Source organism: Oryza glaberrima, chromosome 8, assembly GCF_000147395.1.
Source record: "Oryza glaberrima chromosome 8, OglaRS2, whole genome shotgun sequence".
NCBI classification, from domain to species: Eukaryota; Viridiplantae; Streptophyta; class Magnoliopsida; order Poales; family Poaceae; genus Oryza; species Oryza glaberrima.
Window position 1 is genome coordinate 12,935,345 of NC_068333.1, and position 26,802 is coordinate 12,962,146.

At 39.8% G+C, this 26,802-nt stretch overlaps 1 protein-coding gene across 1 annotated transcript; it reads left to right on the forward strand.

The window, feature by feature from the left end:
• Window positions 1–16,711: 16,711 nt before the first annotated feature.
• Window positions 16,712–23,825, forward strand: LOC127782300 (phosphatidylinositol/phosphatidylcholine transfer protein SFH13-like). Its single transcript, XM_052309448.1, has 15 exons — window positions 16,712–17,056; window positions 18,783–18,901; window positions 19,007–19,325; window positions 19,487–19,586; window positions 19,856–20,122; window positions 20,245–20,322; window positions 20,396–20,497; window positions 20,584–20,633; window positions 20,732–20,831; window positions 21,268–21,366; window positions 21,514–21,627; window positions 21,729–21,903; window positions 22,217–22,623; window positions 23,055–23,129; window positions 23,231–23,825. The coding sequence occupies exons 2-15, from the start codon at window positions 18,895–18,897 to the stop codon at window positions 23,249–23,251; spliced, it is 1,914 nt and encodes a 637-aa protein (XP_052165408.1). The 5' UTR covers window positions 16,712–17,056; window positions 18,783–18,894; the 3' UTR covers window positions 23,252–23,825.
• Window positions 23,826–26,802: the final 2,977 nt, after the last annotated feature.

A 26,802-nucleotide genomic window follows, 5' to 3' on the forward strand; every position in this document is an offset into this window, starting at 1 on the left:
ATCCAGAGTACTCGACCCATATAGGGTTTTTCTTATGTATCAATTCTATGTCCACTTTTCTTATGTATCAATTATATGTCACACTCAAACATATGTATCATTTCTACTTATAATTAAACTGCTATTCACTAATCGTTGAGTCAGGAATATTGATGAGGTGATTGTTTATTAAATTGACTATATATTCGAGATTCAATAAACCTATATATGTTGTCAAGTGGTAAAGACGAAAGTCAACTTGCAATATAGATTAAACACAAACAGAATAGGTCAATCTCATGAAATAAAATAAAGCTGCATCGTAACTTTTTGAAATCGAAAAAAAACATGTATCCAAAACATACACCCTACATATAATCAAAGATAACCACGGCTAATATTTATTGATTCATTAAAGCATATAACCAATTGGAGAAATTATTAGATTAAAAACTCATCCAAATGTGTTAACAAATCAGAAAAAATATTCGAGTTATTTCACCTATAGTAGCAAGCTATCGTAGGTGCTCAACTTTGTAGCTAACGAGGAAGGGAAATTACTTTGTTACCCGCTTATTAAATAAGGGTTAATTTGATCCGTGCCATTGCCAATATGCCTATTTAGATAAATGCCATTACATTCGTCTATTCGTAGTTGTGCCACTCAAATTTTATAAAATTGGAACCATGTCATCGTCGTCACGTTTTCCATCTCCCCCCTCATCTGCAAATGGGACTCACCCATCCGATTCATCTTTCTTTCGCCCTCGCTTATCTTCATCCTTCCCCATCTCTCTATCACGGCGAGGAGTGAACAACGCGGGCAGGACAGGAGGGGGTCGGCGACGGGCGTACATCAAGTAAACGGTGGTTGAATGGAACAATTGTACTTTAGAGTCACTTATATTTTGGGAAAAATTGACTCGGTTTATGGTATAAATAAAGACATCTATGGTATACAAGAAAAATTGTTATTTAATTTAAAATCAAATAAAAATAAGAAATGCTAAATATTAGAAAAAGAAAGATACATAATATAAATGATATATAGTTTAATTTGTAGAAACCAACTCAATTGTTGTGACACCATATACTTTCTCATAAATTCAAAACTACACAGTTTGATTTAATTTTAGTTTAGAATTTATATGTTGCGTGCGTAACTATAAGAAAATCATAACTAACTTCAAAGTAATCCCTAGCAAATTGGAATATAGTCAAAAAGTATTTCAATAAAAATCACCCACAAATAAATTAACATTGGTAATGAAATTTTAAACAGATTAAATAAAATACCCACGTATGTGCATGGGCTACCTTCCTAGTTAGATGGAATAAAGCAAGCCAATTCAATCTCATCTCTCATTCTCTGCTTTCTCAAGCTACCCAAGCCAGGGCCACCAATGTCACATTCTTATCCAATTCATTCATACGCCAGGGCTCATAACACCTATACACCATTTAATATACACCATTTAATAAGAGACATAACAGTTTTTCTTCTTAAATCATAATATGTACTAAAAATATATAATTATAATTATTTTAGGACGGAGCTAGTTGAAATCTGCGTTGTACTGTGTAATTCTAAAAAAAAAAAAAAAGAAATACTCAATCCGATCCTACCAAACCCAAACCAAACCTACTTCTTCAGTTCTTCTATCCTCTTGCACCTTATGACAACAAGAGCATATATTGGTAGTTTATCTTACCCAACCAAATATTTACCCCTATATTATACTCTAGCTTGATACAGTACTTCTTACCGTCCTTAATTTTCCAAAGCCGAATTATTTTGAATAACCTACCATAACTGCTAAACATAGAGTTAGCCAATGCTTATCGTATCATTGTTTCTTCCTCGAAAAAAAAAAAGTTGGCAACATCGGAGATGGTTTTTTTTTTCCCCTAATACAGCCAACTGCCGGCCTCTCAGCAACTGCCATTTATTATACAATTATGTGATCGGTGGGCTGAACACATGGGGATATAAGTGATTATTTGACTTCAGTTCTTCATTTATTTTAAGCTTTTCCGTGAATTGTTAGTTGGATGAAACTCATATATAGCTAATTCATATTTTTTTTGAAAAGAAGTAAATTTCAGAAAATCACATATTCTATTATTAAAGTTAACATGTGGCATATAACTACACATTACTGGAGAAGTGATCTTTGAAGGGTCGGACGATTTCCACAATAGTCCTGGTTCCAACAAGAACCAGGACTAAAGAGGTTTATTAGTCCTGGTTTATTACTACAACAGAACTAAGAGATCTTTAGTCCCGGTTCGCCTCTTGATAGGGCATGTCAGACCCATGTCAAGGGGCCAGGGAACTTTAGTCCCGGTTGGTAAAGACATTGCAGATCCGGGACTAAAGTTGCACAACTTTATATACCCCTTCTTACTCCTCCAGTCCGAGCCATTGCTACAAAATGAAGCTTTGAGGGAGGGAGGTGCTGCCAAAATTTTTAACAATTTTTTTTGTGTTAATATACAAATTTGAGGTCTCTAAAAGGTTAGCAACTTCATCCTCCTCTACTTTTTACTTAGCATTTACATACATATTTTTCCCTCTAGAAAATGTGATGGAAGATGATGAGAGAGAAAGTATGTGTAGGGAATAAAGAATATAGACAATTTGTTTATTTAGGATTTTATAAATACTTGTTTGAATAATTACATATAATTATTATTTTTTTGAGAAACACAGTACGTTTACTTAGCATTTACATACATATTTTTCCCTCTAGAAAATGTGATGGAAGATGATGAGAGAGAAAGTATGTGTAGGGAATAAAGAATATAGACAATTTGTTTATTTAGGATTTTATAAATACTTGTTTGAATAATTACATATAATTATTTTTTTTGAGAAACACAGTACAAACGCAGGCGCTCACAACATGCGCACACTCACCCCTATGAACGCACACACGCACACCCTACCCCTATGAGCACCTCCACACTCACCCCTATGAACGCACACACACACCCTACCCCTATGAGCACCTCCGGAAGACTGGGTCGGCCGGCAAATCTTGAGATTGACGAAGTCACCACAGGCGCCTCGCTGTCGACGGGTACGTCGCCTACCACTGAAAGAATAATTAGCCGTAAATGCCACCCATGTCAAATCTAGGATTTGAACCCGGGTGGGCTGGTTCCACCACAAGGAACCTAGCCAGTTGAGCTATGCTCACTTCGCTACATATAATTATTGTATGAATGGTTAATTATAAAACTAAGTTAATTTAAAATTAAAATAAGTACAACATATTAAATATTTGTTTACAATGTAATTAAAACATGAATAATATGTAGAATGGATTTAATAATAAAGATTGTATGAATAATTATATTCAATTATTGTATGATTATTTAATGAGTTTGTATTTCGTGGATTTTATATATTTACGATTTATATGCATTTTATGTAGATGGATCGGTAATGGATGTACGCGGACCGGCGGTCAAAAGAGTTTATTGACGGCATGCATTATTTTTTGGGTGTGGCCAATGATAAAAAGTGTAACGGTTTCATAAGCTGTCCATGCAACAAGTGCAAAACCAGAAGGAGTATTCCACTGCACGAAGTATTCATGGCCACCTGTTTCAGTGGGGGTTCATGTGTAGCTACAATTGTGACCAATAAAGGTTTTATAAAATCACACCTCTATTTGAATCTCAACCAAAATTATCTATCTGGAATAATATTACTGAAAGAAGCGAAGAGTTAGCTACCAATCACCTTAACCAAGAAAAAATAATTAAAATTTCAGCGACACTATATTTTAAATTTTTAATTTAATGCGTGCCAATATATATAGGAATGGGTCCTGTAACATCTTAATTAGTACGTATACCATAATACTCATGTTATATATAGGCCACTGATTATAATATTCAGGGTTTCCTTTATGGAAAACCAATGATATAGGGTTTTCTTAAATTTACTCTAAGAATTTGAGTGAACTTAGGGACCATAGATATCAACTTTAAAATGAGGTTAGCTAATTTATATTTAAAAAATGAGTAAACTTCACTCCACATCCGAGGAATGATGTAGCCTACGTGGGATTAATTAATTAATGCTACTTATAAATTGTTAAGTAAATTGCACATCTTTTCCCATCAATTTACTTCTAGTGATGAACTAATTATTTGTGCAACGTTTCGATCAAGTTGGGCTTCGATTTTTATTTTTCTTTTTGGCAGCTGCGAAAGTAGCGTAAGATGTAGAATGTGGATGCTTGACCCTCGAGCAACGCGTCTAAGCAACACCCCCCCCCCCCCCCCCCCCACCACAGTACTTAATGTCTGATATGTATAGTAGGACGTGACTACATATATGTACGTTGCGTTACTCCAATTTCTGATATGTATATATAGTAGGACAAGCAACTCAACTGTATATGAACTTCGTCGTGCATTAAATTAAGTGATCACCTCAAGTCCTCGAAGAATATTATTCCCTCCGTCAGAATAAGGCTATAAGTGCAGCCATGAGTTTCATATCCAACTTTAATTGTTCGTCTTATTTAAATATATTTTAGAAAACCTAAAAGAATAAGTTACGCATAAAGTACTATTTATGTTTTATAATCTAATAACAATAAAAATACTAATCATAAAAAAAATTTAAATAAAATGGACGATCAAAGTTGGGAATGGAAACTTATGGTTGCGCTTATTTTGGGACGAAGGTAGTACAATGGAAGTACTCCTAGCTAGTAACTAAATCGGATCAGGTTTAATAGTGAAGGCAAATAAGCAAACTAATGTTATATGTTACTTACTCCCGTCCCAAAATATAAGTATTTTTTTTACTTCAACACGGTCTTCGAGATGCTACTTTCATCAACAATGTCTAAAAAATAAGATATTTTAAATAAAAAAGTTGCATATTGTAATAGTTTGTTTAATGACAAATATCAAGTAACATCAAATTTACATTATTGATCTTTTTTATTTTTTTTGCTATTAATAATCAAAATTTGAAAAGTTTGACTTGCCACTGTTCTAAAAATGCTTATATTTTAGGATGAAGGGAGTACTAGATAACATAGACAACACACTAAGTCTAGCAGCCCCAAGACACTTTAATAATTTCACTTCATTGGTTTACTTTTAATATATTACCTCTCTTTCTTTCCTTTCACTTGGAGCTCATGTGTAGAGATTGTATTTCGTATGATGGGGCTGCTCATTCTCTCCCCTTAATTTTTTTCTCCATCTGAATTTCGTCATATCACCATATGAATTTACTACGGATATGTTTGGAGACCACAAATAGTTTATCTCAGAATCAAAAACTTTCCTGAGTAATTCGGTTTTTATTTAGATTTTAAAAAATATAATTGCTGAATTAAAAAATTCTGACTAGCTGTTTCTCATATTAATCTAAATCTCCTTCAAACAAATCCTATCTTATTTGTTTTGAGCACGTAGAACACTAGGCGTTAGTATATGGAATGGCTTGCCAGCATTAAACCGCGCGCCGAGGTGTCGGTACCGCGCGCTAGCATATAGCTCCAGTCCTGTGTGGATCATCAAGCGAATGCGTGTACGTGAGAGGCTGTGACTGTGAGCAATCCAACCACACGCGCAAACATAGCCGTACGTACGTACTGATCATTTAAACATGTCTACTTATTATACTAACGTATAACTCGTAGTACTCATTAATTCACGGATCCCAAATGTACATTGTATACTCGCGTTCTCAATTTTTCACCCATCCTAACACATTACACACATAAAGAATACTAGAATACCCTCGTTTTATTAAATCCTAATTTACACAATTATTCTCCACCTTATCTTCTTTTAATACATTTATATTGTACTTTCACAAACTTCAATACAATAATAATTACTTAAAAATTGAGAAGAAAAATATCTTATTTTATGACGAACGAAATCTGTATGACTTGTCTCAGTGTTTTGGATTCTTAGAATATCAAAAATTGTGGGTATTAATTGTGTGCAACTATATATAGTAGTAAAACTATAAGTAGTTTTAGTATAGAAAATTGTGCCGTTAACATAGTGTGTGCTTTCATGTGATATTGGTTTCGATCGCTACTACAGAAAGAGCTATAGGTATCGGTTGGGAAAGCCCCATTAGTCGACACCTTTGAGGTCCCCGATGAAAAAAAAAAAAGAGTCGGCTCGATGTATCGGCACAAGTTCCCCCCGCTTAGCCTCAAAATCGACCCAAAATCAATCCAAAATCAATCATAGCAACAACGTCATTTATTATCACATAAAAACTCCAAAATCAAACACGCAACAACATCATCATCACATAAAAACAACAATACAAACAACACAAATACACAATCAACAACACCGGTGGATCCGCCCGGCGCTACCGACGTCCCCTCCGCCGGATCTGCCCGCCGCCACTGATATCCCCTCTGCCGGATCCGCCCGTGGGTGCCGCCAACATCACCGCCACCGCTGGATCTGCCCACCGAAAACACTGCTGCAGCCACCTCCGCCGGATCTGCCCGCGGGAGCGCTGATGCCACCGCCACCGCCGCGGGAGAAGCTTGGGCGCGGAGGGTGAGGAGGAGGGGGTAGAGGACCATGGGATCTGCCCACCGGAAATGCCTCTACTGGATCCACTCGCCGGAAACGCCACCACCGCCGCCTCCGCCGAATTCGCTGTGGATCCACGGGAGAACCTTGGCGGACCACCGGATCCAGCCCGCGGGAGCCGCTGACGCCATCGTTGCCGCCTCCTCTGCTGCCGTCAAGGGAGAGACAAGAGGGGGAGGGGGCTGGGACGAGAGGGGAGGAGAGGGAGTGGCCGAGAGGGAGAGGGATGAGTGAGAGGAGGTGGCGAGTGAATAAGGACGCCCCCCTCACCTCCCACGTGTGACTTTAGCCACTCGTGCCCCGACTCTTTCTCTCTCGGCTCGTCCCATTTGATAAGTGCCGGTTTTTTTTTTAAAAAAAAGGCACCCATAATACATTACAGGTGTCGGTTAATTAAAAACCGACACTCGGTAAATTTTTTTTAGAAAACCGTCACCTATAGGTACCGGTTTTTTGGATTTTCAGCCTGTGGAGGTGGGGAAAACACTATAGGTGCCGGTTTTAGCTGTTCCGGGACCTGTAGTGCTAATCTGTATGTGTGTTTTTGTAGTAGTGGATATAGCTTTTGAAGAATATTATATAATTTATTGGGAATTGATTGTCAAAGTTTAATTACGAGGAATTATTGGTCACTTAATTTCCATTACTAACAAATGAAAATGCATCTCATGAAAGTTCACCAAGTGAATACTCCATTATACCTTTAAGCATAGGACTGTAAACTGCTAAGAGCATCTACAACGGTCTCTTTAAATCCATCTCTCCAAATGTTAATTCGACTAATTTGCTAAAAAAGAAATTAGAGAGCCAAATTTACCTTTCACAATAACCACCTCTCCATCTACCCTCTCCAATGTGACAATGGGTGGCACATGTCAATCAATGTACTTCTTTCTCTCTCCCACATCATCCCCCCACCCACCCCACAGTCCCTACCCATCACCTCACCGGTGACAAGAGCGGAGAAAGGGAGGACATAGAATGGAGCTCGATAGACAATGGTGAATGAGGTGGGCAGTGGAGGGTGGTAGGCTCTGACATGGTCAATAACAAAGGCATGGGTGGAAGTGTTGACGACAACGATTGTGCCGACTGTGCATGCAGTGCAAAGGGCCCAACAAGATTTAGCGATGGTGGAGCCGGCACGGAGACAATGAAGGCCGGCTCAAGGAGGAGGAGACACTCATGGCCACCCCGAGCATGGAGGGGTCCGCTGACTGATGGGGGTGGAAGACCTTGACGTGCCCCGTCTCCGCCCACTAGACCTGGTGACAGCCCGACGTGATGGAGTGAGGGCATTGTGGTGGCAGAGTTCTAGCGAGGGCAAGTCCCATCACCATGATGGCAACAGAGTTATGGCAACGGAGAGGGCGCAACAAGGATGGGGAAGGAGCCAACAAAGAATGAAGTCGGGGCAGTGGAGACCGAGGTAGACCGATGGTGGGGAGGGCCTATCCCTATGATGTAGTCATGCCTGGCGTTAACGAGGAGGGATGTGGGCTAGATGACGGTGGAAGGTAGGGAGCTTCTGTCGACGACCGAGGGCCAAGGGGAGCTGGGAGCCAGTAGCACATCAGGGGTGGCCACAGGAGCTTCTGCCAGCAGTGGAAAACAAAGCCGGAAGGATCAATCGTTGGAGCTCTAGAATGGTGGGTGATGACACAGGAAGGGTTGAAATCCTATCATGACGCCACCATGGCCATGGTCTCCTGCGATTTGGGGTAGGCGAGTGGTGAAGCCTACTATTGATATGGCAAAATGGCTCTCTAAGTTTGGCCAATGTACGGTGAGGTTTGGCCAGGTTGGCAAGGCTGTTGGAGACATATTTTCACCAAAATTGCTAAATTTTGGCTTAGAGAGTCATTAACGACTCAGTTCGAGTTGCTCCAAAGGCTCCTGCTCGACTACTTTTTATTTAAACTAAATGTTTTAATGTTTTAGAATACGTGTAATCAAAACATTTAAACCTTCACTCACTAATACATATATGGGGCAAAATTTGCTATAGAACACTCTAGATTTGTAGCATTTGCTCCATAATACTTTAGCTTTGTGGTTTTGTTATAAGACACTATACCTTTTTGGAAAAATTCCATATATGCCCCTAAACTCTTGATAGAAGTCTGTCTACCATCTTGAACTTTAAAACCGGGCATCCAACCCTCTAAACTTTGTAATACCATTCAAATTACCCCCTAAGGTGGTTTTGGGTATTTGAAAGCTTAAATGAGTGGTTTTGAATAATTTATATAGCATGTTCACGTATCCTTAATCATCAATCATAGATTTATATCATACAGTTATATCATATTAGTTGTCGGAGTATGAAACTTCTCTAGCGAGGAAGCGAGTACTCCCTCTTTGAAGATTCAGGCAAGGGGCGAGTTTTGAGTTCAAGTGTAAATCTTGTGAAAGATGAACATGGGGGATTATAAAGGTTTGGGCTGCACGAATGTGTAATACCCTACTCCTGTGTGTGTGGACTACAGATGGAGAATGAGTTACAAACTGTGGAGCTTGAGCATTAGTGGAAGTATTTTTGCTATCAAGAATCGAACCCTCTATCCGTTGGCCTAGATCCCCCTTTTATATTTCAAGGGGAGTCCATAGCACCAATATATTGATGTCAAAGTGGAGCCTACTCCATTCAATTTGGTATGTTTTGTCTTGTCAAAGTCTTTTGAACCGAACAGGGAGGGATGTTCTCCCTTGTTGGCTGACGGGCAAGGTGCCCTGAAATAAAAGAAGTGCACTTGCCCCTGCTATTTCACAGGGCTACCTGGGTGCGTCGTATGGATGCCCCCAAGCTCCCCCATTGTCAATGGGATGTGTATAAGACGGGTTAGTATATGTCACTTCACATTAAATGCGAGGCTTGACGATGAACTGTTGTTTCTACCCCAGATACTTGGGGGCCAAGGACGGATTGTTGATGGTCCTTAAGTACCAAATCCGACCACCAATCCTTGCATAAAAGCAAATGAAATAAAACATTAGACTTAGTGGTAGTGGTTATTACTAATCATTTCCACAAGAGTTGAGAAATATTCGTTTGTAGGTGAATTATGGACGAAAACCACCTGCCATGTAATGAAATAGTTCTCCAAACAATCGGACACGAGTACAAGGATTGGAGTGCCCACATGTCAATCAAAACCGACTACAATTGAGCCAATCCACGATACAACATGCAGAGGGCCCACCAAGAAGCCTCACAACCGAAGGAGTGGCCGGGAGATGGGACCAAGGGGTCGGCCAAACCACAAGGTCGGCCGAACTGCCTTTGCGGTCTCTCACCTCCACCTTCAACGTGGACGGCCCTAATTCATCCCCTATTATGGTTGTGGGTGGACCAACCTCGTAGCCGCTTTAGTAACCATCATAGGAGGGCTATAAGAGGAGCTCTCACTTCACTCTCACAACACACAACATAAGTGGAGTACAACTCACTTTCATATTTAGGCTACTCTCTCGTAGAGTAGAATATAGGAAAAGGGTGAGGGGAAGCTCCAAAAGGAGTGCCCTAGATGTCGAAGTTCTCTCTAGGGGAGTTCTAGAGGAGTGCCGGGGATGTCGACACTATCTATGCTGGAGTCTTGAAGGAGTACCGGAGTTGTCGGCACTTTCTCCGATCTTGTATCTCGACGGATGCTTCATTTATATAAGTAAGTATTTGTGATTCCCTTTTGTATTTACTTTTCTTATTTAAGATAGCTTCTCATTATTATGGGTTTGTCACTTAGTATTTATAAAGAAGCAAGTTCTTGGCTGAGTCTAGAGTAGTAATCGATAACGTAAACATGGTGCCTAGATTAGATATAACCTTCATTTGTTGTGTGCTCCATGGAAAGTGAGGTGGGCGGCAGGTGGTGACAGTCATGTCCCTCCTTCGTATTCCTTCACGTTTGGGTACATCATAGAGTTACAGGGTAGACTCAACTTGGTGGACCAGGGGAGAGCTAGTGCCCGAAATAACTAATAGAGTTGTACCTTGTAAGGGTTACGGATAAGGCATACATCCTATCCTTAGGGTTACGCATTGTACAAATACATATACTCGCAAGTATACAAGAAGGTTATGTTAATCGTAAGAAATTTAGCCGAAGTATAAGGAAACCGTCCCCCTGAGTAGAAGGTGTTAGAGTCCTATTCGGAGGGGATGCAGACTTTGGTATCTCGTACATGTGAAGTCCTCTTCGAGTTGTACTTGGAGGTCAAGGCACTTAGGGGTATAAGTACAAGCCCTTCATGGGGTACGTGATCATCGAATCATAATCTCACCACTAGCCGTAGCAGAAGCAATCTGGAGGGCTCGAAGACCCAGTCGCCGATCGATCTCGGCAAGTTGATCTAGATAGCAGTACTCAACGGTTTTGTTGTTCTCTATTGTAATCTCTGTGTTTCTCTTCATAATCCCATATAAACTAAATTAAGGCTTTTACCTTACAAAGGGCCTGAACTAGTATAATATTTGTCACTTGTCTTCTTGATGTCGTATCGTGTAGATCCTTGCTCCGCGTACCCCAATACCCTTAAAATACAGTCTACGGGTATCACTGTCGACATATCTTAACTTAATATTAACATAGTTAACCCGTAGTAGTTCTCTCTATTCTAAGCCTCTCGTTTCATTGTTGTCCTTGGATGAATCCTATTCTTAGACTATACACATACGTTCTCTATGATTCGGTACCCTTGGAATACTATAAAGTGAAGGGCTATAGCGTGCGGTATTTGTGTGCTTGCAGATTTATCTATGACTGTAACAAATACCAACACATATGTTCCATGCTTGGGACAGGTGTGAGGGATGCCTTGAACAACTCGTGATGGGGACCCTGGTCCCTATTTCTCCAATATTAGTATTATATTAACATCCATTTGTGTAAGTGAGAACAAAAAAAAAAATAGAGTCAAAATGAATGATTATGTAGAGATTTTAACATATATGTGCAATTCATATATCACGTAATCAAACTCATCCAATATATATGTAAATTAGATAAAAGCCACTCTGCAAAACCACCTTAGGGTTCTATATAAACAATATTATATAGTTTAAGGGTTGAAAGTCTGGTTTGAAAATTCAATGTGCTAGGTGGATTTTCAATCAAAGTTTAGGGAGTAGTTAGACCTTTTTTTTCCTTTTTTGTTATTTTTTAAAAAATCTCTAACCATTATTTTAATACATTCTCTTTGAGTGGGGAGATAAAATTTTCCAAAAAAAAATTTACCCTTGTACATGAAATCTAAAAATAGCTTACAAAATTCAAAACCTATCCCAAATTGTGAAAATAAAAAATATTTGGGAGGGCAACATAATGAGAACTGCAAAAAAAAAAAAAAGGAGTAAATAGTGGTTGAACAACATAATGCCTAGATTTCATCAAACACTTCGTATTCCCCTTTTCCAATCATTTTAGAATAGGTTGGTACCTATTACTCACTCCGTCTTAAAATATACTCCCTCCACCCTATTTTAAGTACAACCGTGAGTTTTTTTTTCCAAATTTAATTGTCTGTCTTATTTAATTTTTTTTGTAAAAAATTAAAAAACATAAGTCACGCATAAAGTACTATTCATATTTTATCATCTAATAACAATAAAAATACTAATCATAAAAAAATTTTAAATAAGATGGACGATTAAAGTTGAACACGGAAACTTTGAATGAGACAAATCCGAGCATGTCCAGATTCAGTAGTAAAATGTATCCCATCTAATATTAGGGCTGTGTTTAGATCCAGGGGTGTAAAGTTTTGGCGTGTCACATCGGATATACGGACACATATTTGAAGTATTAAACGTAGACTAATAACAAAACAAATTATAGAATCCGCCTGTAAACTGCTAGATGAATTTATTAACCCTAATTAATCTATCATTAGCAAATATTTGCTGTAGCACCATATTGTCAGATCATGGAGCAATTAGGCTTAAAAGATTCGTCTCGCAATTTACACGCAATCCGTATAGTTAGTTATTTTTTTCGTTTATATTTAATACTCCATTCATGTGTCCAAACATTCGATGTGATAGGGTGAAAAATTTTACCGGGGGATCTAAAAGGGCCTAGATTGCTATATTATGAGACGAATGGAGTAATAATTTTTGCATTCAGAATTCGTTCTAAGATATAATAAATTTTCCACCTACATTCTATTTCCAACTAATACAATTCTTTTATTTATTTTTTTATTAATTTTTTTCTCAATCTTTTATATATAATTTCATCAATTTTCTTAATATTCGTGTCCGGTTGAACGGAGCTAATACCAGTGGTACCACGAGTACGGAGGTTTATGCCAAGCATGTTCACATGTCAGCTGTCAAAGACGAGACGTGTAGCTTACCTTAGATTAGGACGGTACGTCGTCCTACGTGGAATGGAAGCAGAGATGGACCTGTACTGTACACAGCACACCGGAGCCGATTAGCAGCAGGCCAGTCTAGTGTACTCCCTTCGGCCTATAAAAACGAATGAATCAAATATGATATATTCTAATACGATAAATCGTATATATGTATATCTAGATTTATAATATTAAAATATGTCATATCTGGTAATAAATTGGTTTTTTATGAAACGGAGGGAGTAGGCGGTCAGCGCTGGGTGCATGGCTAAATTGGCTACTCCTACTAGGGTGGATGGTCCGCCGCCGGCCGGCGACTGCTCCGCCGGAAGGATACCGACACGACCGGCCACCGCCTCAAAAGCCGCGCGCGCAACTCCCCCTACCAGCTACCAGCTACAGTATTTCCCCATACTCGCTGCTGCGCAAGCAGTTGTACTATGCTTCGTAGGTGCAGCCCATAGGGAGAATGTCTCCTCTTTTTTAGTCTTAATATTTTAACTGCTCTTTGTCTCTCAAATGTGGATCAAATTCTCATATTCTAACCCATATTTTTTTTTCAAATTCAAAATCAGATAAGAATGGTGCCGAATTATATACCACTTATCTCATTTCATGTCCCATATTATTTCCTATGTATTAGATATTAACTATGGAGAAACACTTAAAGTGTTAAATAGATACACCAAGTAAAAAATTATACAATATTACATCTGAGCTTGTAAAATACTCCCTCCATCTCAGAAAAAACTAACTTTTGAAGATTAATTGTGACAAGTATTTATCCAGATTCATCCCTAAAAGTTGTTTCTTTTGGAGACGGTGGGTGTAATGATTAACATATCTTTTATTATGTTTGTAATGTTTGTAGGTGGAGTTATAATAGATTGTTCATATGTGTTTCATAACATAGGATATGAGGGCATATCCTAACCCATATTTTACTGCGTTTCTTTTTTTTCCTCCCACGTTCTTCCTATGAGTCTCAGGTCGAGCGGTCGGTCGGAAAATACCCTTCCTATTTTCATCCATACTCTCCATCCTAAAATGTAATAGTTCTTTTAACTACATTATCTTTCCAACCAATTACAATATTTTATCTTTGAGTAAATTTCACAAAACTACAGATACTTTGGTTAAATTATCACAAAACTATAGATTTAAGAAGATGTATCACAAAACTACAGATTTAGTACTAAATTTATCAGAGAACTATAGATTTAAGATAGGGTATTGCAAAACTACAGATTTAGTAACAAAATTATCATAAAACTATAGGTTTAGTGTCAATTCAATCACAAAACTTAGACATTTATAACTCAAATATAACACTAGTGCTAAGGATTTAAACTCTAATATCTGTAGTTTTGTGATAACTTTGTTACTAACTCTATAGTTTTGCGATACTCCACCTTAAATATGTAGTTCTCTGAGAATTTTAGTGTTAAATATGTAGTTTTGTGAAACTTCTCCTTGAATCTGTAGTTTTGTGATAATTTGACCGAAGTATTTGTAGTTTTGTGAAATTTACTCTTTATCTTTTAATTTCCTCACTTACTTTAGTTTCTTAACCAATCATAGTTCTTTTTCATTTAATTTTATCGATTTTTTTAAAACCTAGTTTGAGACGGAGATACTAGCTTGGTAGTATTATTTGGCACCGTAAAACTTGTTTAGCGCGTCCCGTTTCGCTGTTTTTTTTTTCTCCTTGGTCTTTAGTGTCGACCTTAGTTTTTTTTTTTTTTACCTTAATAGGACCTTCCGGTTTATTTGCACCTGGAAGATCGAAGAAGGCCCTGCTGCCTGGTCGTACGAGCACGACATGTTTTGGTACGAGTAATAATCTGTTGTTGCCTGCTCGTACGGCGTGTGTTGGAGTAATAATCTGTTAAGAGGTAACTGTTACTAGTAATTCTGTCCACTGGATTAGGACCAAATTACCACACCTGACGAAGACACAAATCTCTTTTATACAGGTTTAGTATTAATTAGTACTAGTAGGACATAATATACAAAATACCTACCTCTAATACTTATCCCCGTTATTATAGAATCATCATATTTTTTTTCTTTATTTTTAATCCACTCTTTATTTTTTTTCTATATGTGCCTCAGGGTGGCTCATTCTCTTGTCCAGAGCGTTTAATAATCTTCAAGTCCTATTTACAATGCACATATTCTATAGAAATCGATTAGGTTTTTATCTGGAGCAATTTTAATCCTACTTAGAGCTTACAAACTTATTATAGTCGTCATGATAATTATAGTTTTATATAAAATAACCGCAAAAAATATACATTCAGAACAGCATCAATATTTTTCACACGATGACACGGATAAGAAGAAAAGAAACCTACTCCTAAGGGCATGTCCAACACAAGGAGCACCCCCAACATCCCACATGAGCAAAAGTGATGAAGGACCAGACTGGGATATGCCTCACATTGTAAGCCATACCTCCATCTTATTTTTACAATTCAGCACCCGTCAGTCGGTCACATTTTGCATTTAAACCCTTGGATTATTTTTATTCACATATAAGTCCAATATTTCAAGTATGCCCCCTAGAAATCATAAACATATAAAACCATCAACCCCTCCTCTCCTCACCATATTTCCCCAATCTCTCCGGCGGTCTCTTCCCCGGCTTCGCCTCTCTCTCTCCCTGCACCTCCCCTCCCCGATGGCGCCGCCTCTCCCCGGCCCGGCCTTCTCTCCCCATCACCGGATCAAGCGGCGGTGGTGGCGGATCAAGGCGGCTGCTGCAGATCCACGCAGCGGTGGCCGGGATCGAGACGGCGACCGCGGATCCACGCGGCGGCGACCGGGATCGACACGGTGGCTGCTTGGTATCGACGCGGCGATGGCCGGGACCACATCCCATCAATCTCCGATGCGCCGCTGCACTTCTTCTCCCCCACCGGTTAGCCTCGAGCTCATCGGATCCACACGGCAACGACGACCTCGACCTTGACTGTGATGGCAATGGCGCGGGAGCTCGAGTTGATGGCGAGCTGGAGCGACGGCATGGGGCGACACAGCTACCCAACACGCATCCTCGTCGATTCCTCCGAGCAAAAGTGCGATGCCTCTGAGAAGGGCGCGTGGACCTCCAGCAGCATTCGCGCACCCCTACAGGGATGCGGCTCCTTCCGAGGTGACGTGAATATTCGCTTTCAGAGGTGTGAGACCACGCTCCAGGGTGGAGCGCTAGGCATGCCCTAACATGTCTTCTCTTGAATTATGAAAAAAATTTACAGGGTGATCATCATCTCAATATGCTCGGTCATCACTGGCTTATATAGCTGTGGGCCACCGGATTTCGCGAAATTCCATTTTCCGCCGGTGCCCGAAATGAAAGGGGCTGTCGGAATCGTAAACCCTGGCTGTGGCAATGGCATGACCAAATTGTTAGCTTGCAGTCTCAAAAAAAAAAAAAATGTGAGCTTGCAATAAGCCATTAAAACCCACTAATCCAGCCAAGTAATGCCGATTTTTACCCCACCTGGACCTGGACAAGGTGCCCCCAGATGGAGGAAGCCAGAGCAAACCAAAACCAAAGTGGGCACCACCAGCATCAGAATGCCCTTTATTCAAGGGGGCCCCACATTGTCAGCAGCTAGGCTAGTAACAGGTCATCATGCCTGAATAGGAAGAGGCAACAACCAATTGCCACACTTTCTTGCACAAAAACCCCTGACAGATCACAATATCACATGGCAAGTGTAGCCCAAGAAAACCCACAAGAATGCCATGGAGAAGAAGCTTCTGCTGCTTCTCTCTCTCTCTCTCTGTGTCTAGTCTACCAGCTTGCTGTATATTATTAGGTGCAACAGGGCAGCAGGCAGTGGTGGCCAACAATAGACAATTGGACAACCTGTTTCCTCCTCCTCTTCGGCTCTTCTCCTCCTCCTCTTGCCTTCTCTTCTTCTTGTTCTTGCCCAATCCTAGTAGAAGCGCCTAACTTGTCGTTTGCTGTGGCTTGGGTTTTGAGAGCCGGAGGAGGCAGGATTGATTTTTCCATGATTGGGTTTTCTTGATTGATTGGCGCCTGCTGCTGCGGTGCGGTTGGTCCAAGAACCGGGATTTCCCGGCGCGGAATCCAGTCATCCAAGAGGTGAGATGATCTTTCTTTCCTTGCGCTGCTTCTCTCGCGGTTCTTTAGGCGTTCTTGGCGTTTCTGTTCTTCAATTATTATTATTACTATTTGTTAATTTTGAAGAAGTGGAGCGGGATTGTTCGCCTGTTCGTTGCTTTTGGCGAGTGTAGAATCCTGAAAATTTTAATGAGGTGGATGTGAGAGTCTGTTCTGTTGGTGGTGATTTTTGTCCCGGCCGTGAAGAACAACCGCTGCTCTACTGGGTGGTTCTTGATTTGGTTTTGGTCCGTTCTGCCAGTGTTGCTTGTTCTTTCTCAACTGCGAGGTGTGAGCATGGCGTTAAATTCCATCTTTTAGTGTTTATCCTCTAAATTTCTGAATTTTTGGGGGCGGTTGGATGGTTACACTCCATCCCGTATTTGAGGGCAAAGACAACTTCTATGTTGAATTCTGTTTTGTTTCTCTGTCAATTGGTCAGTCAGTATAAATTTGGCCCGTTCTTCACGCCAGTGAGGCGAAAATTGTTCAATCGGTTCAATCTTCAGAGAATTTCTTTATGGAAAAATCACAACTTCCGACTAGTGGATCAAGTCTCTTTCTTTGCGGTTTTTCCCCTGCAAATTTTTATGTCAAGTTTTGAGGCGGTAGCAGCAGCAGTCGTTTTCAGCATAGAAATATGCACATTGGAGGTATCGAATATTGTTTAATTTGTTTGGTAGTTTTGCTGAGGATATTCACCCAAGAACATAGTCTTCCCGGTCAGAAAAAATAATCTGATATATTAGTGGCAGTCCTCTTCTGAAGTCATCTCAGCTGAAATCTAGCCTGTTTTTCTTGCGGGTATTTTGTCGCTGGAGTTTTAATTTAGAAGTTTAAATTAAAGTTAAGGTTGTTTATATATATACGCTTATTGCTCCTCACCAATTAGTACAGTGAATTAACAAGCCTTAATTTCTTTATTAATCTGATATACATTGGGGGTGAACTGCTAAACTCTGGTCAAAGGCTGCTTGCCTGACCACACACTTCTTTTTTTCTGCAACTTGTGACAGGTCAAGTAGTGCATGTTACACGGTTTCTTCGGAGTGGTGCAAGAACTAGACCTTGTTTAGGCTTAACGTCTGATTTGTTTTTTTTTTAACTTAGAAATTAAGCTACACTAAAATACCTAGTAGTAGCATGTTTTTGGTTTTGGTCGGTTGCACATTGTGGTGAGACAGGAAGTGCAGAACACTTTTCCATTATTAGAAAAAGATTAGGTTGTTTTTGGATGATTTCCTTGATTTTGGGGGTGCTAAATAGTAGTAGTGCTGTTTGATTACATTTCGTCAAAATTACTTTTTTGACCTGCCTTTTGCTGTGCCATGGCCGATAGCCGTGCAGGGTTTGTCTGGGCTTTATCAGTGCACATATTTTTATGGTTCTTTAATCTGTGGTTACTCTCTGCTAGTGGTTTATTACCCAGCTGTAATCACCTGTTCATAGCGTGGAGCGTTTTGTTAATGCCTATTCAATGGAGTGATTCATTTTACTTTCCTGCCATGTCTTGGTAACTGCAAGCCAGATGTAGTAGTATATTAAAAGTTTCCCCTCCTAGTTTTGTTGGGGACCAAGAACATTGTCCAGCTTGTCTAAATACCAAAAGAAGTCTTCCCTTGCAAAGAGAGTGGAAGTGTGTTTTGCACTCTGAAAGTCTAGCTGGCATATTCTCATGATACTTTTCTCAATTTCTACTCCATTCCAGGTGCATCTGAATAGATAAGAAGAGAACATAATCTTTGGGCATTCTCTGTGGTTGATCTCTGAAAAAGGTATCAAACAGCCTGCAAATTAGGTCTCCTGCTCTTTCCATCAAAATGTCAGGTATCATTTTTTTTTCTTATCTTATTTATATATTTGTGATGGGTTGCTGATGAAATGGTTGCTCATTAGTTTACTAATGGGTGCTATTGTGCTTTGTGTGTAAAGTTCGGCGCCGATCAGAGAGTATGGAGGGCCTGTTCTCATTTGACGAGAGGAAAGATCGAAGGTCAGATGTGGAGAACTCGGAGGACGAGCGGAGAAGGCTATCCATTGGGTCACTCAAGAAGAAGGCACTGAATGCATCAAACAAGCTAACACATTCACTCAAGAAGAGGGGGAAGAGAAAGGTGGAGAATCGGCCCTCATTCACAATCGAAGATGTCAGGGATGAAGAAGAGGAGCGTGCTGTCTTTTCCTTCCAGCAGGAGCTTTTTAGCAGGAACTTGCTGCCTGACAAGCATAACGATTACCACATGTTGCTGAGGTTGGTGTTGGAACAATGCTGAAAGATTGAGAGCTACTGAAGCATGCAGTTGTTTCTTTCTTTCTTTCTTTCTTCCTTTCTTTTTTCTTTTGTGCTGAAGCTCTTTCTAGTTTTATTTGCAATATGTGTCTAAAAGTTGTATGCCTTCATTATCTCTATAGGTTTTTGAAGGCTAGGAAATTTGACACTGAGAAAGCCATTCAAATGTGGGCTGAGATGCTCCAGTGGAGGAAAGAATTTGGCGCAGACACAATACTAGAGGTGAGGCTAAACGGCTAATGCTGCTATTAATTGATACATAAAAATTGAAAATTTAACTTCGCCAGATACTTCCTGAAGGATATTCAAATATGTTGGTCCATGTACACATTGTTTTGTTTACATAAATAGGAGATTCCATCTGGCATCTTAAACTAGGAGTGCTTTAAGGTATAGACTATAGAGTGATGAGTAGTAGTACGTATTTTATCCCCAAGCTCAAATCGGTTTATTTTGAAAGGATAACTGATGTCTACAAATAAATATTGCAGGACTTCAATTTTGAAGAGCTAGACGAGGTCCTTGTCTATTATCCTCAGGGTTACCATGGAGTTGACAGGCAGGGAAGACCGGTATACATAGAGAGACTAGGAAAAGTTGAACCAAATAAACTGATGCACATTACTACAGTTGACCGCTATATGAAGTATCATGTACAAGAGTTTGAGAGAGCATTCCATGAAAAGTTTCCAGCATGCTCTATTGCAGCAAAAAGGCATATTGATTCTACTACGACCATACTTGATGTCGATGGTGTGGTATGCTGATTCTTCTCATATCTGAAATCACATTTGTTTGTGCTGCAAATTCTCACGAATTATTTTATTACAAACTGTAATCCTAATAATGTTCCTACTATTCATTGCCAATTCTGTTGCAGGGTCTCAAGAACTTCAGCAAAACAGCCAGGGACATGCTGGGTAGAATGCAGAAGATTGACAGTGACTATTATCCTGAGGTATGCTACTTTTGTTAATTTCCTTGATCAATCCAAGGACTAAGTTTGGTTAACACTTTACCTGTATACTCAGACACTGCATCAGATGTTTGTTGTGAATGCTGGTAATGGTTTCAAACTACTCTGGAATACAGTGAAAGGCTTCCTTGATCCCAAAACTGCATCAAAGATACATGTGAGTATGAATCCTCCCTGGAGATATTCCTTTTCCTGCTCTTGTCCAAATAAATATACTATATTTTAATGGAGCTTCGTTTATAGGTTTTGGGAACAAAATTTCATGGAAAACTCCTTGAAGTGATAGATGCAAGGTAAGCTTTCCATTCAGAAACATTTTATATGGTTTCTTGATTATAATGATTTTGTCGTCATGTCTTTGATTTAATGCACATTGTTTTGCTATTTACAGCCAACTTCCTGAATTTTTGGGTGGAGCATGCACTTGTGCTGCTGAGGGAGGATGCCTCAAGTCTAACAAAGGCCCATGGAATGATCCTAACATTATGAAGGTAATTTTTGTTGATTTATTTCCTAAAAATATATGTGCTTCTTCTTAGTAAGGTTTAATAGTGGTTCAAAATTTGGATTATTTTTGTTGCTTTTGAATTGTGACAAGTGACAATATGATAATGCCTAGTTGATTTAGATTACTTAACTTACTACATAAAAACCCCAATATCTTTGTTCTCGGCATGCTTAAATTATAAATAGAACATGTTATATAATCAATCATTCAGGATTCTCTCTCTCTCTCTCTCTCTCTCTCTCTCTCTCTCTCTCTCTCTCTCTCTCTCTCTCTCTCTCTCTCTCTCTTCTGAAGAAAGCACACAGATCTCCTTATCTAGTTCAAACAATATTTTCAAAAGAATATTTTTTTTCCATACATGTTATACTGAAGTTTATAGCAGCATCCTCAACCGTGGTAATTTTGGTGGTTGCTTGCAGCTTGCACATAATAAGGAGGCAAAATTTACTAGACATACTCGGCGCTTGTCTGAGATTGAGCAACGAAGGGGTTCATTTGCTAGGCTACATCTTTTGAAGGTAAAGTCCACTTTTTATGTCTGAAGTCTGAACAACTTATATTGTTATGTTGAATATTCTAAAACATGAATGAAGGCATTGTGCTCTCCCATGAACCAGTTCACATTGACAATTAATAGCGTTTTTTTTTGCATGTACTCATGACAGGGTAGAAGCAGTGACACATCAACAGTGGAGTCGGGTTCAGATGTTGATGATCTCAGTTCTCCAATGATGAGAAGGCCAGTGGAATGTAGTCGATTAGCTCCAGTTCGTGAAGAAGTAAGCTTTTCCCTTATTCAGTTGTAGCATGAACTTGTTTATTCATGTGCCCATGCAAATTATTTTCTTAGTGTTTACGAAATCTCTTATATTCTACACAGATGCAGATCAGAGCACGAGACTCTGCAGCTTACTACAGCTGCGATGATCACTTTGTTGTGGTAGACAAAACTGTTGACTATGGTAGAGGAGCAGCGATGCCTGATAAAACTAGTGCCCCAGAAGTAAGAGCTCAAGCTCGGCCTTTTGGAGGTAGCACAACATCATATGCGACGGGTATGTTTATTTATAGTCTTCATATGTCATTTTATGTAATTCAGCAAATCTGTTTTTTTTTTATTCTCCCCTTACAAGATTCTATTCACCTTTGTAATTCTTATGGATAAGCTTTCCCTTGTGAATATTACGTCTGTGTTAAGCAAGGACAACATTATACTTATCCCTATGCATTAATGTTTCTTGAAACATCCCTATGCATTAATGAAAGAACAAGCTATTGAACTTACTATTCTTAGACCTTAGTTCTTCCTTAGAACCATTCTTAACTATTTGCTTCGAGTAGTCTGTTCAGTGTTTTTTGTTTGTATAGGTTCCTCAAGCAACAGAGGCGGTATTTCCTCGAGCAACAGAAGCCGAACAGTCGTACCTAAAGAGAACACGGATGAAGGATTTTTCCGCCGTTTCTTCAGATTACTGCTGGCCTTGATTATAAAAGTTTTTGCCTTCTTCCACATAGCATATGGTCAGCAGGAGATGCGGGTTGACAATCCATTGCCTCCAGCTGAGCCTGAACCAACTTCTGATGATCATCCAGCAGTGGAGACTTTCAGCGTAGACCGCATCAGTCCTGTCATCGAGCGGCTTCAGAGGCTCGAGGGTAAGGTCGATGAGCTTGGCAACAAGCCACCAGAGATTCCCTTGGAGAAAGAGCGCTCCCTCTTGGAATCTTGGGATAGGATAAAATGTATCGAATCTGATCTCGAACGCACAAAGAAGGTAAGATGATCACATTATTTTCTATCTGAGTCTTATCTCTATTTTCAAAATCCAGAAACTATTTCATAGTATATGAATATGAATAACTCTTTATCGTGCCTAAATATTTACTGTCAATAGCATAGAATTTAGATTATTAAACTCAGTACCAAACTACAAACTGAATACTATTATTTTAAGTGTTTCAAAAGAGGCAAGCCCACTGGTAAGATAGAAAGAAAATATATGCACGGCACCTTGAATTTTATCTCTTTTTACAAAAATCAAGGTAGGTCAGAATCTTCTTATAGTCTTCTATATTACGGTGCTTGTGAAAATTGTCACAGCCTCCTGATAAAAAAAAATGTCATAACCTTCTACCGAACTACCATTTAAATCTTGAGGCCCATCTCAAGTGTAAATATGAAACCTTTCCTCCTTACATTTATCAGGTGCTGCAAGCTACCGTGATGAAGCAACTGGAAATTGCAGAATCAATAGAGGAAGTGATTAGGAGGCAGCTAAGGGTAAAATTGGTCGCTCCTTCTGTTTCATCTTCTAACATGGATTGGCGTATCATATGCATATTCCATCTCACTGTTTTCCTGCATTGACTCTCCTTACACAGAGACGAAGATTTTGTGCGTAATAAAGAAACATAACTCCAGAATTAACAACACATGTCATCGAGAAATAAGACTCGGGAGTACATTTGGCGGCAAAATTATGCATAGGACATGGTTGATGAGTGCAGACACTTGGATTCGGTGTTTGGATTGGCTCAAAGAATGGGTGGCAGGAGCCCAGAAACAGCAAAATATCAGCTCCCCTTCTGAATCTAAGAGGCTTGTCTATCCTTGATGTTAGCATAGGATGTTAGGATGGATGGCAAAAAGAAATGTAGAATAGGTAAAAATGGGAATGGATGTGATACATATGTCATTGTCTGCTTCTAGAAACATAAGCATCGAGTTCTCTTTGCCAAACAAATTTTCTTTATGTGATCCTGTGGTATGGCAAAATTGTAAGGGAAATTGTAAGAATTATGGAAAGTGCCTTGCATCAGGAATTGAGAGGCAAAGAGAAATGTAATCATCAAAATGATTACATTGTGAAAGTTGTGTCTTCTGCTCTAGCAAAGGGATTTTGTCAGAACTGAGTGATCACTACTAATTGTTTCTAATTAACCTGAAATTTCACTGCGCAATGGAAGTTTTTTTTCTTTTCGCTGGGCTGCGCAATGGAAGTTGAGATCAATTCATCAGTAGATATGATAGTTGGACTTGTTTGATGTTCAGTTGCCAGTTGCCACCAGTCTTCTGTAGCTGTAATGTCATGCCATGAGTTCAGTTAGTAATAAGACTTTTTATGAGAGATCGTACGGTGAATGAGCTTCCCATTCTGTTGTGTCAAGAAAGTGGCAACATGATGGCGCAGTCCTTGTCTGTCCTCGTTGCATTGCTTTTACGCACACAATGTGACATCAGTCAGACATACTATCTCTGGCAGCGACCGAAAGGCACGCAACCCTGCAAATGATAAGTCCAAAGAGGCTGCATTCACAGTCTGTGTTTTCAGTTCACATTTCAGTACTGGTGTATTTTTCAGAACTAGTCCCTCCATCTTTGAATATATCAATATAGATTAAATATAATATAAATCTGAATTTATATTTAATCGAGATTGATATATTTTAAGACTAACAGAATATAACCGAAGCTTCATTCATTCAGAGAACCACAACTACTCCCGATAGGGGTGAAAACCGGGGGGTGGGGGGGGGGGGGGGTTGAAAACGGTAATGGTAATTCCCGGCCGACCGACGTTTGTTTCCGGTAAGGGCGAGCCATATGGAAATGGTAAAAATTATGGAAATAGAAACGGAAATGGTTTTGCTGTTATACCGATCGTTTCCGTATTTACGTATTCTTATGGAAATTACCGTTTCTTGTAATATGGTAATTACCGTATTTCTAAATATGATTTTAGGGCATGTCTCTACTTGACCCATAATTTAGAGATTGACGGACTCTTTAATCAAATCCCTAACTTGAGTACATGGGTAAAATGAAGTTAATTTATAATTTATATAGTATAAGTTTGAATTTATTTATACATATAACATACTTATGTAAAGTTAAATATATGTTTTCATAGTTTAATGTTTCCGTATTTGTTACCGGTTTACGATCTGCACCGACATGTTTTCGTATGTATTGTTCCGTTTCTGGTTTTCCAATAATTCCGATATAGTTTTTGTTTCCGACTTTACCGTATTTGATTTTGTTTCCAAGAAAAATAAGGTTATGGAAATGGTTGAGGCTATTTTGCGATCGTTTCAGACCATTTTCCTCCCTAGCTCCCGAGTGGGTGGTTGCAATAGCCCTATGTGAGAGCATTTATGAACAGTTATAATATCTTTTCAAACTTCGAATAAAAGTTTGTCCAACACCCTAATTAAACCGGGCGCCTAACCCATGAACTTGGGTAAAATTCAAAATTATTCTAGAAAGATATCAATCTAAAAACAAACAAATTCAAAATTATTCAAGAAGGATATCAATCTAGAAATATTATATTCAAATTAATTTCGCTTAAAATTTCATGTTTTTTAGCTGGGATGGCATAAGAAGAGACTATCCAATGGTATTAAGATTACAAGAAAATTTTTAATTACAACAATAGAAGCCTGTCGAGGTTGTCCATGCACCGGAGCGTACGCCCAGAAAGCACGTGCTAACCTCACAAAACACAAGCCTGTAAGACGGGGAACCTAGCACCAACCTCACCGCCGCTATACGTGGCCAATCACCGCCAATGCCAACACCGCACCACAAGACAAAGTCTTCAAAAACAATGTCTCCATGGAGGTTATGAGGCCAAATATACCGTCGCTGCTCATATAGGAACCTAGATATGGTTGCCATAGAGATTTATGTCAAGAGAAGCAGGAGGGAGGCACCTCGACAACGTCAGGGGGTTATGGTAACCCATAGGCATCACCACTATCGGCCCAATGATTCGCCAGTCTAGACTTACACGGTTACGCCTGAACCCGATACGATCCTTATCCGCCATCCACCATCTCAGTTACCTCTATCCAAAAGTGGTAGCATGAGGCCTCCGCCACACCGAACCGACCTCACTTCGCCAGCAGATCGAATTCAATGGGGAAAACATATAAAAGAATCAGGACCATCTGTAGTGCGTCGTCCATTTGAGTTAACCAGCATGTTCTCTTTTAGAAGCGTGTCTATTTCGATAGGGTCATCATCATATAAGTTCAACCTTTCTCTCAAAAATTTCATTGAATTTTTCCGCAAAAATATATACACTGAAATTCATGGGATATGAAACAAAACAGAGTGTGGCGTACCACTAGTACAGAAATCAATTTTGCAGACGGACTTTTCGCATGAGATTGTGTGGCCCGCATGCACCTAGATGTCTGTGAACAGTATTTTTTCATGTGGGCAGCGCAACCACATGCAAACATCTCATCTTCACATGCGGTCCAAACTAGCCGGAACCCTAGCCTGCCACCACCCAAAAACCCTAGCCCCAAGCTGATGTCGTCGTTGCCGCCACCACCACCTTTGTCATGCTCATCGTCGTCCACCTTGCTGCCCGCCACACACGTGAGAGAGGGGACCGCTGGATCCATGAGGGAGGGGGGCCATCGCTGCCGGATCCGCATGGGAGGAAGGCTACTGCCGTCGATGCGCTGCTCCTCCGCTGGTCTCCCACTCGAGCCCGCTGATGGATCTGCGTGGGGGGAAGGCTGCCACCGTCGATGCGCCGCTCCTCCGCCAGTCTCCCATTCAAGCCCACCGCAGACCACTCGCTCCAGCTACTACCGCTTCGGCCGCCGGAGAAGAGAAGGGGGGGAAGGGAGAGGGAGTGGGAGAGGAGTTATGGCGTGGAGAGAAGAGAAAGAAAAAAAGGTGTTGTGCAGAGAAAGAGAAGGAGAAAAAAATGGTGCAGAAAAGTGTGTGGGCCCAAGTGCTCTCCATGTAGCCCACATGTGAAAATCTATTTAAGAGACCTGTATGTGAAAATGGACTCATTTTTGCATGCGGGTATGTTAAGAGGTCCACCTGTAAAAATTAATTTTTGTATACGAACGTTTTAAGCAACCGTATGCAAAAATGGAATTTTTTTTAGAACTAATATTATTTTAATGGAAAATCGCAAAAGTAG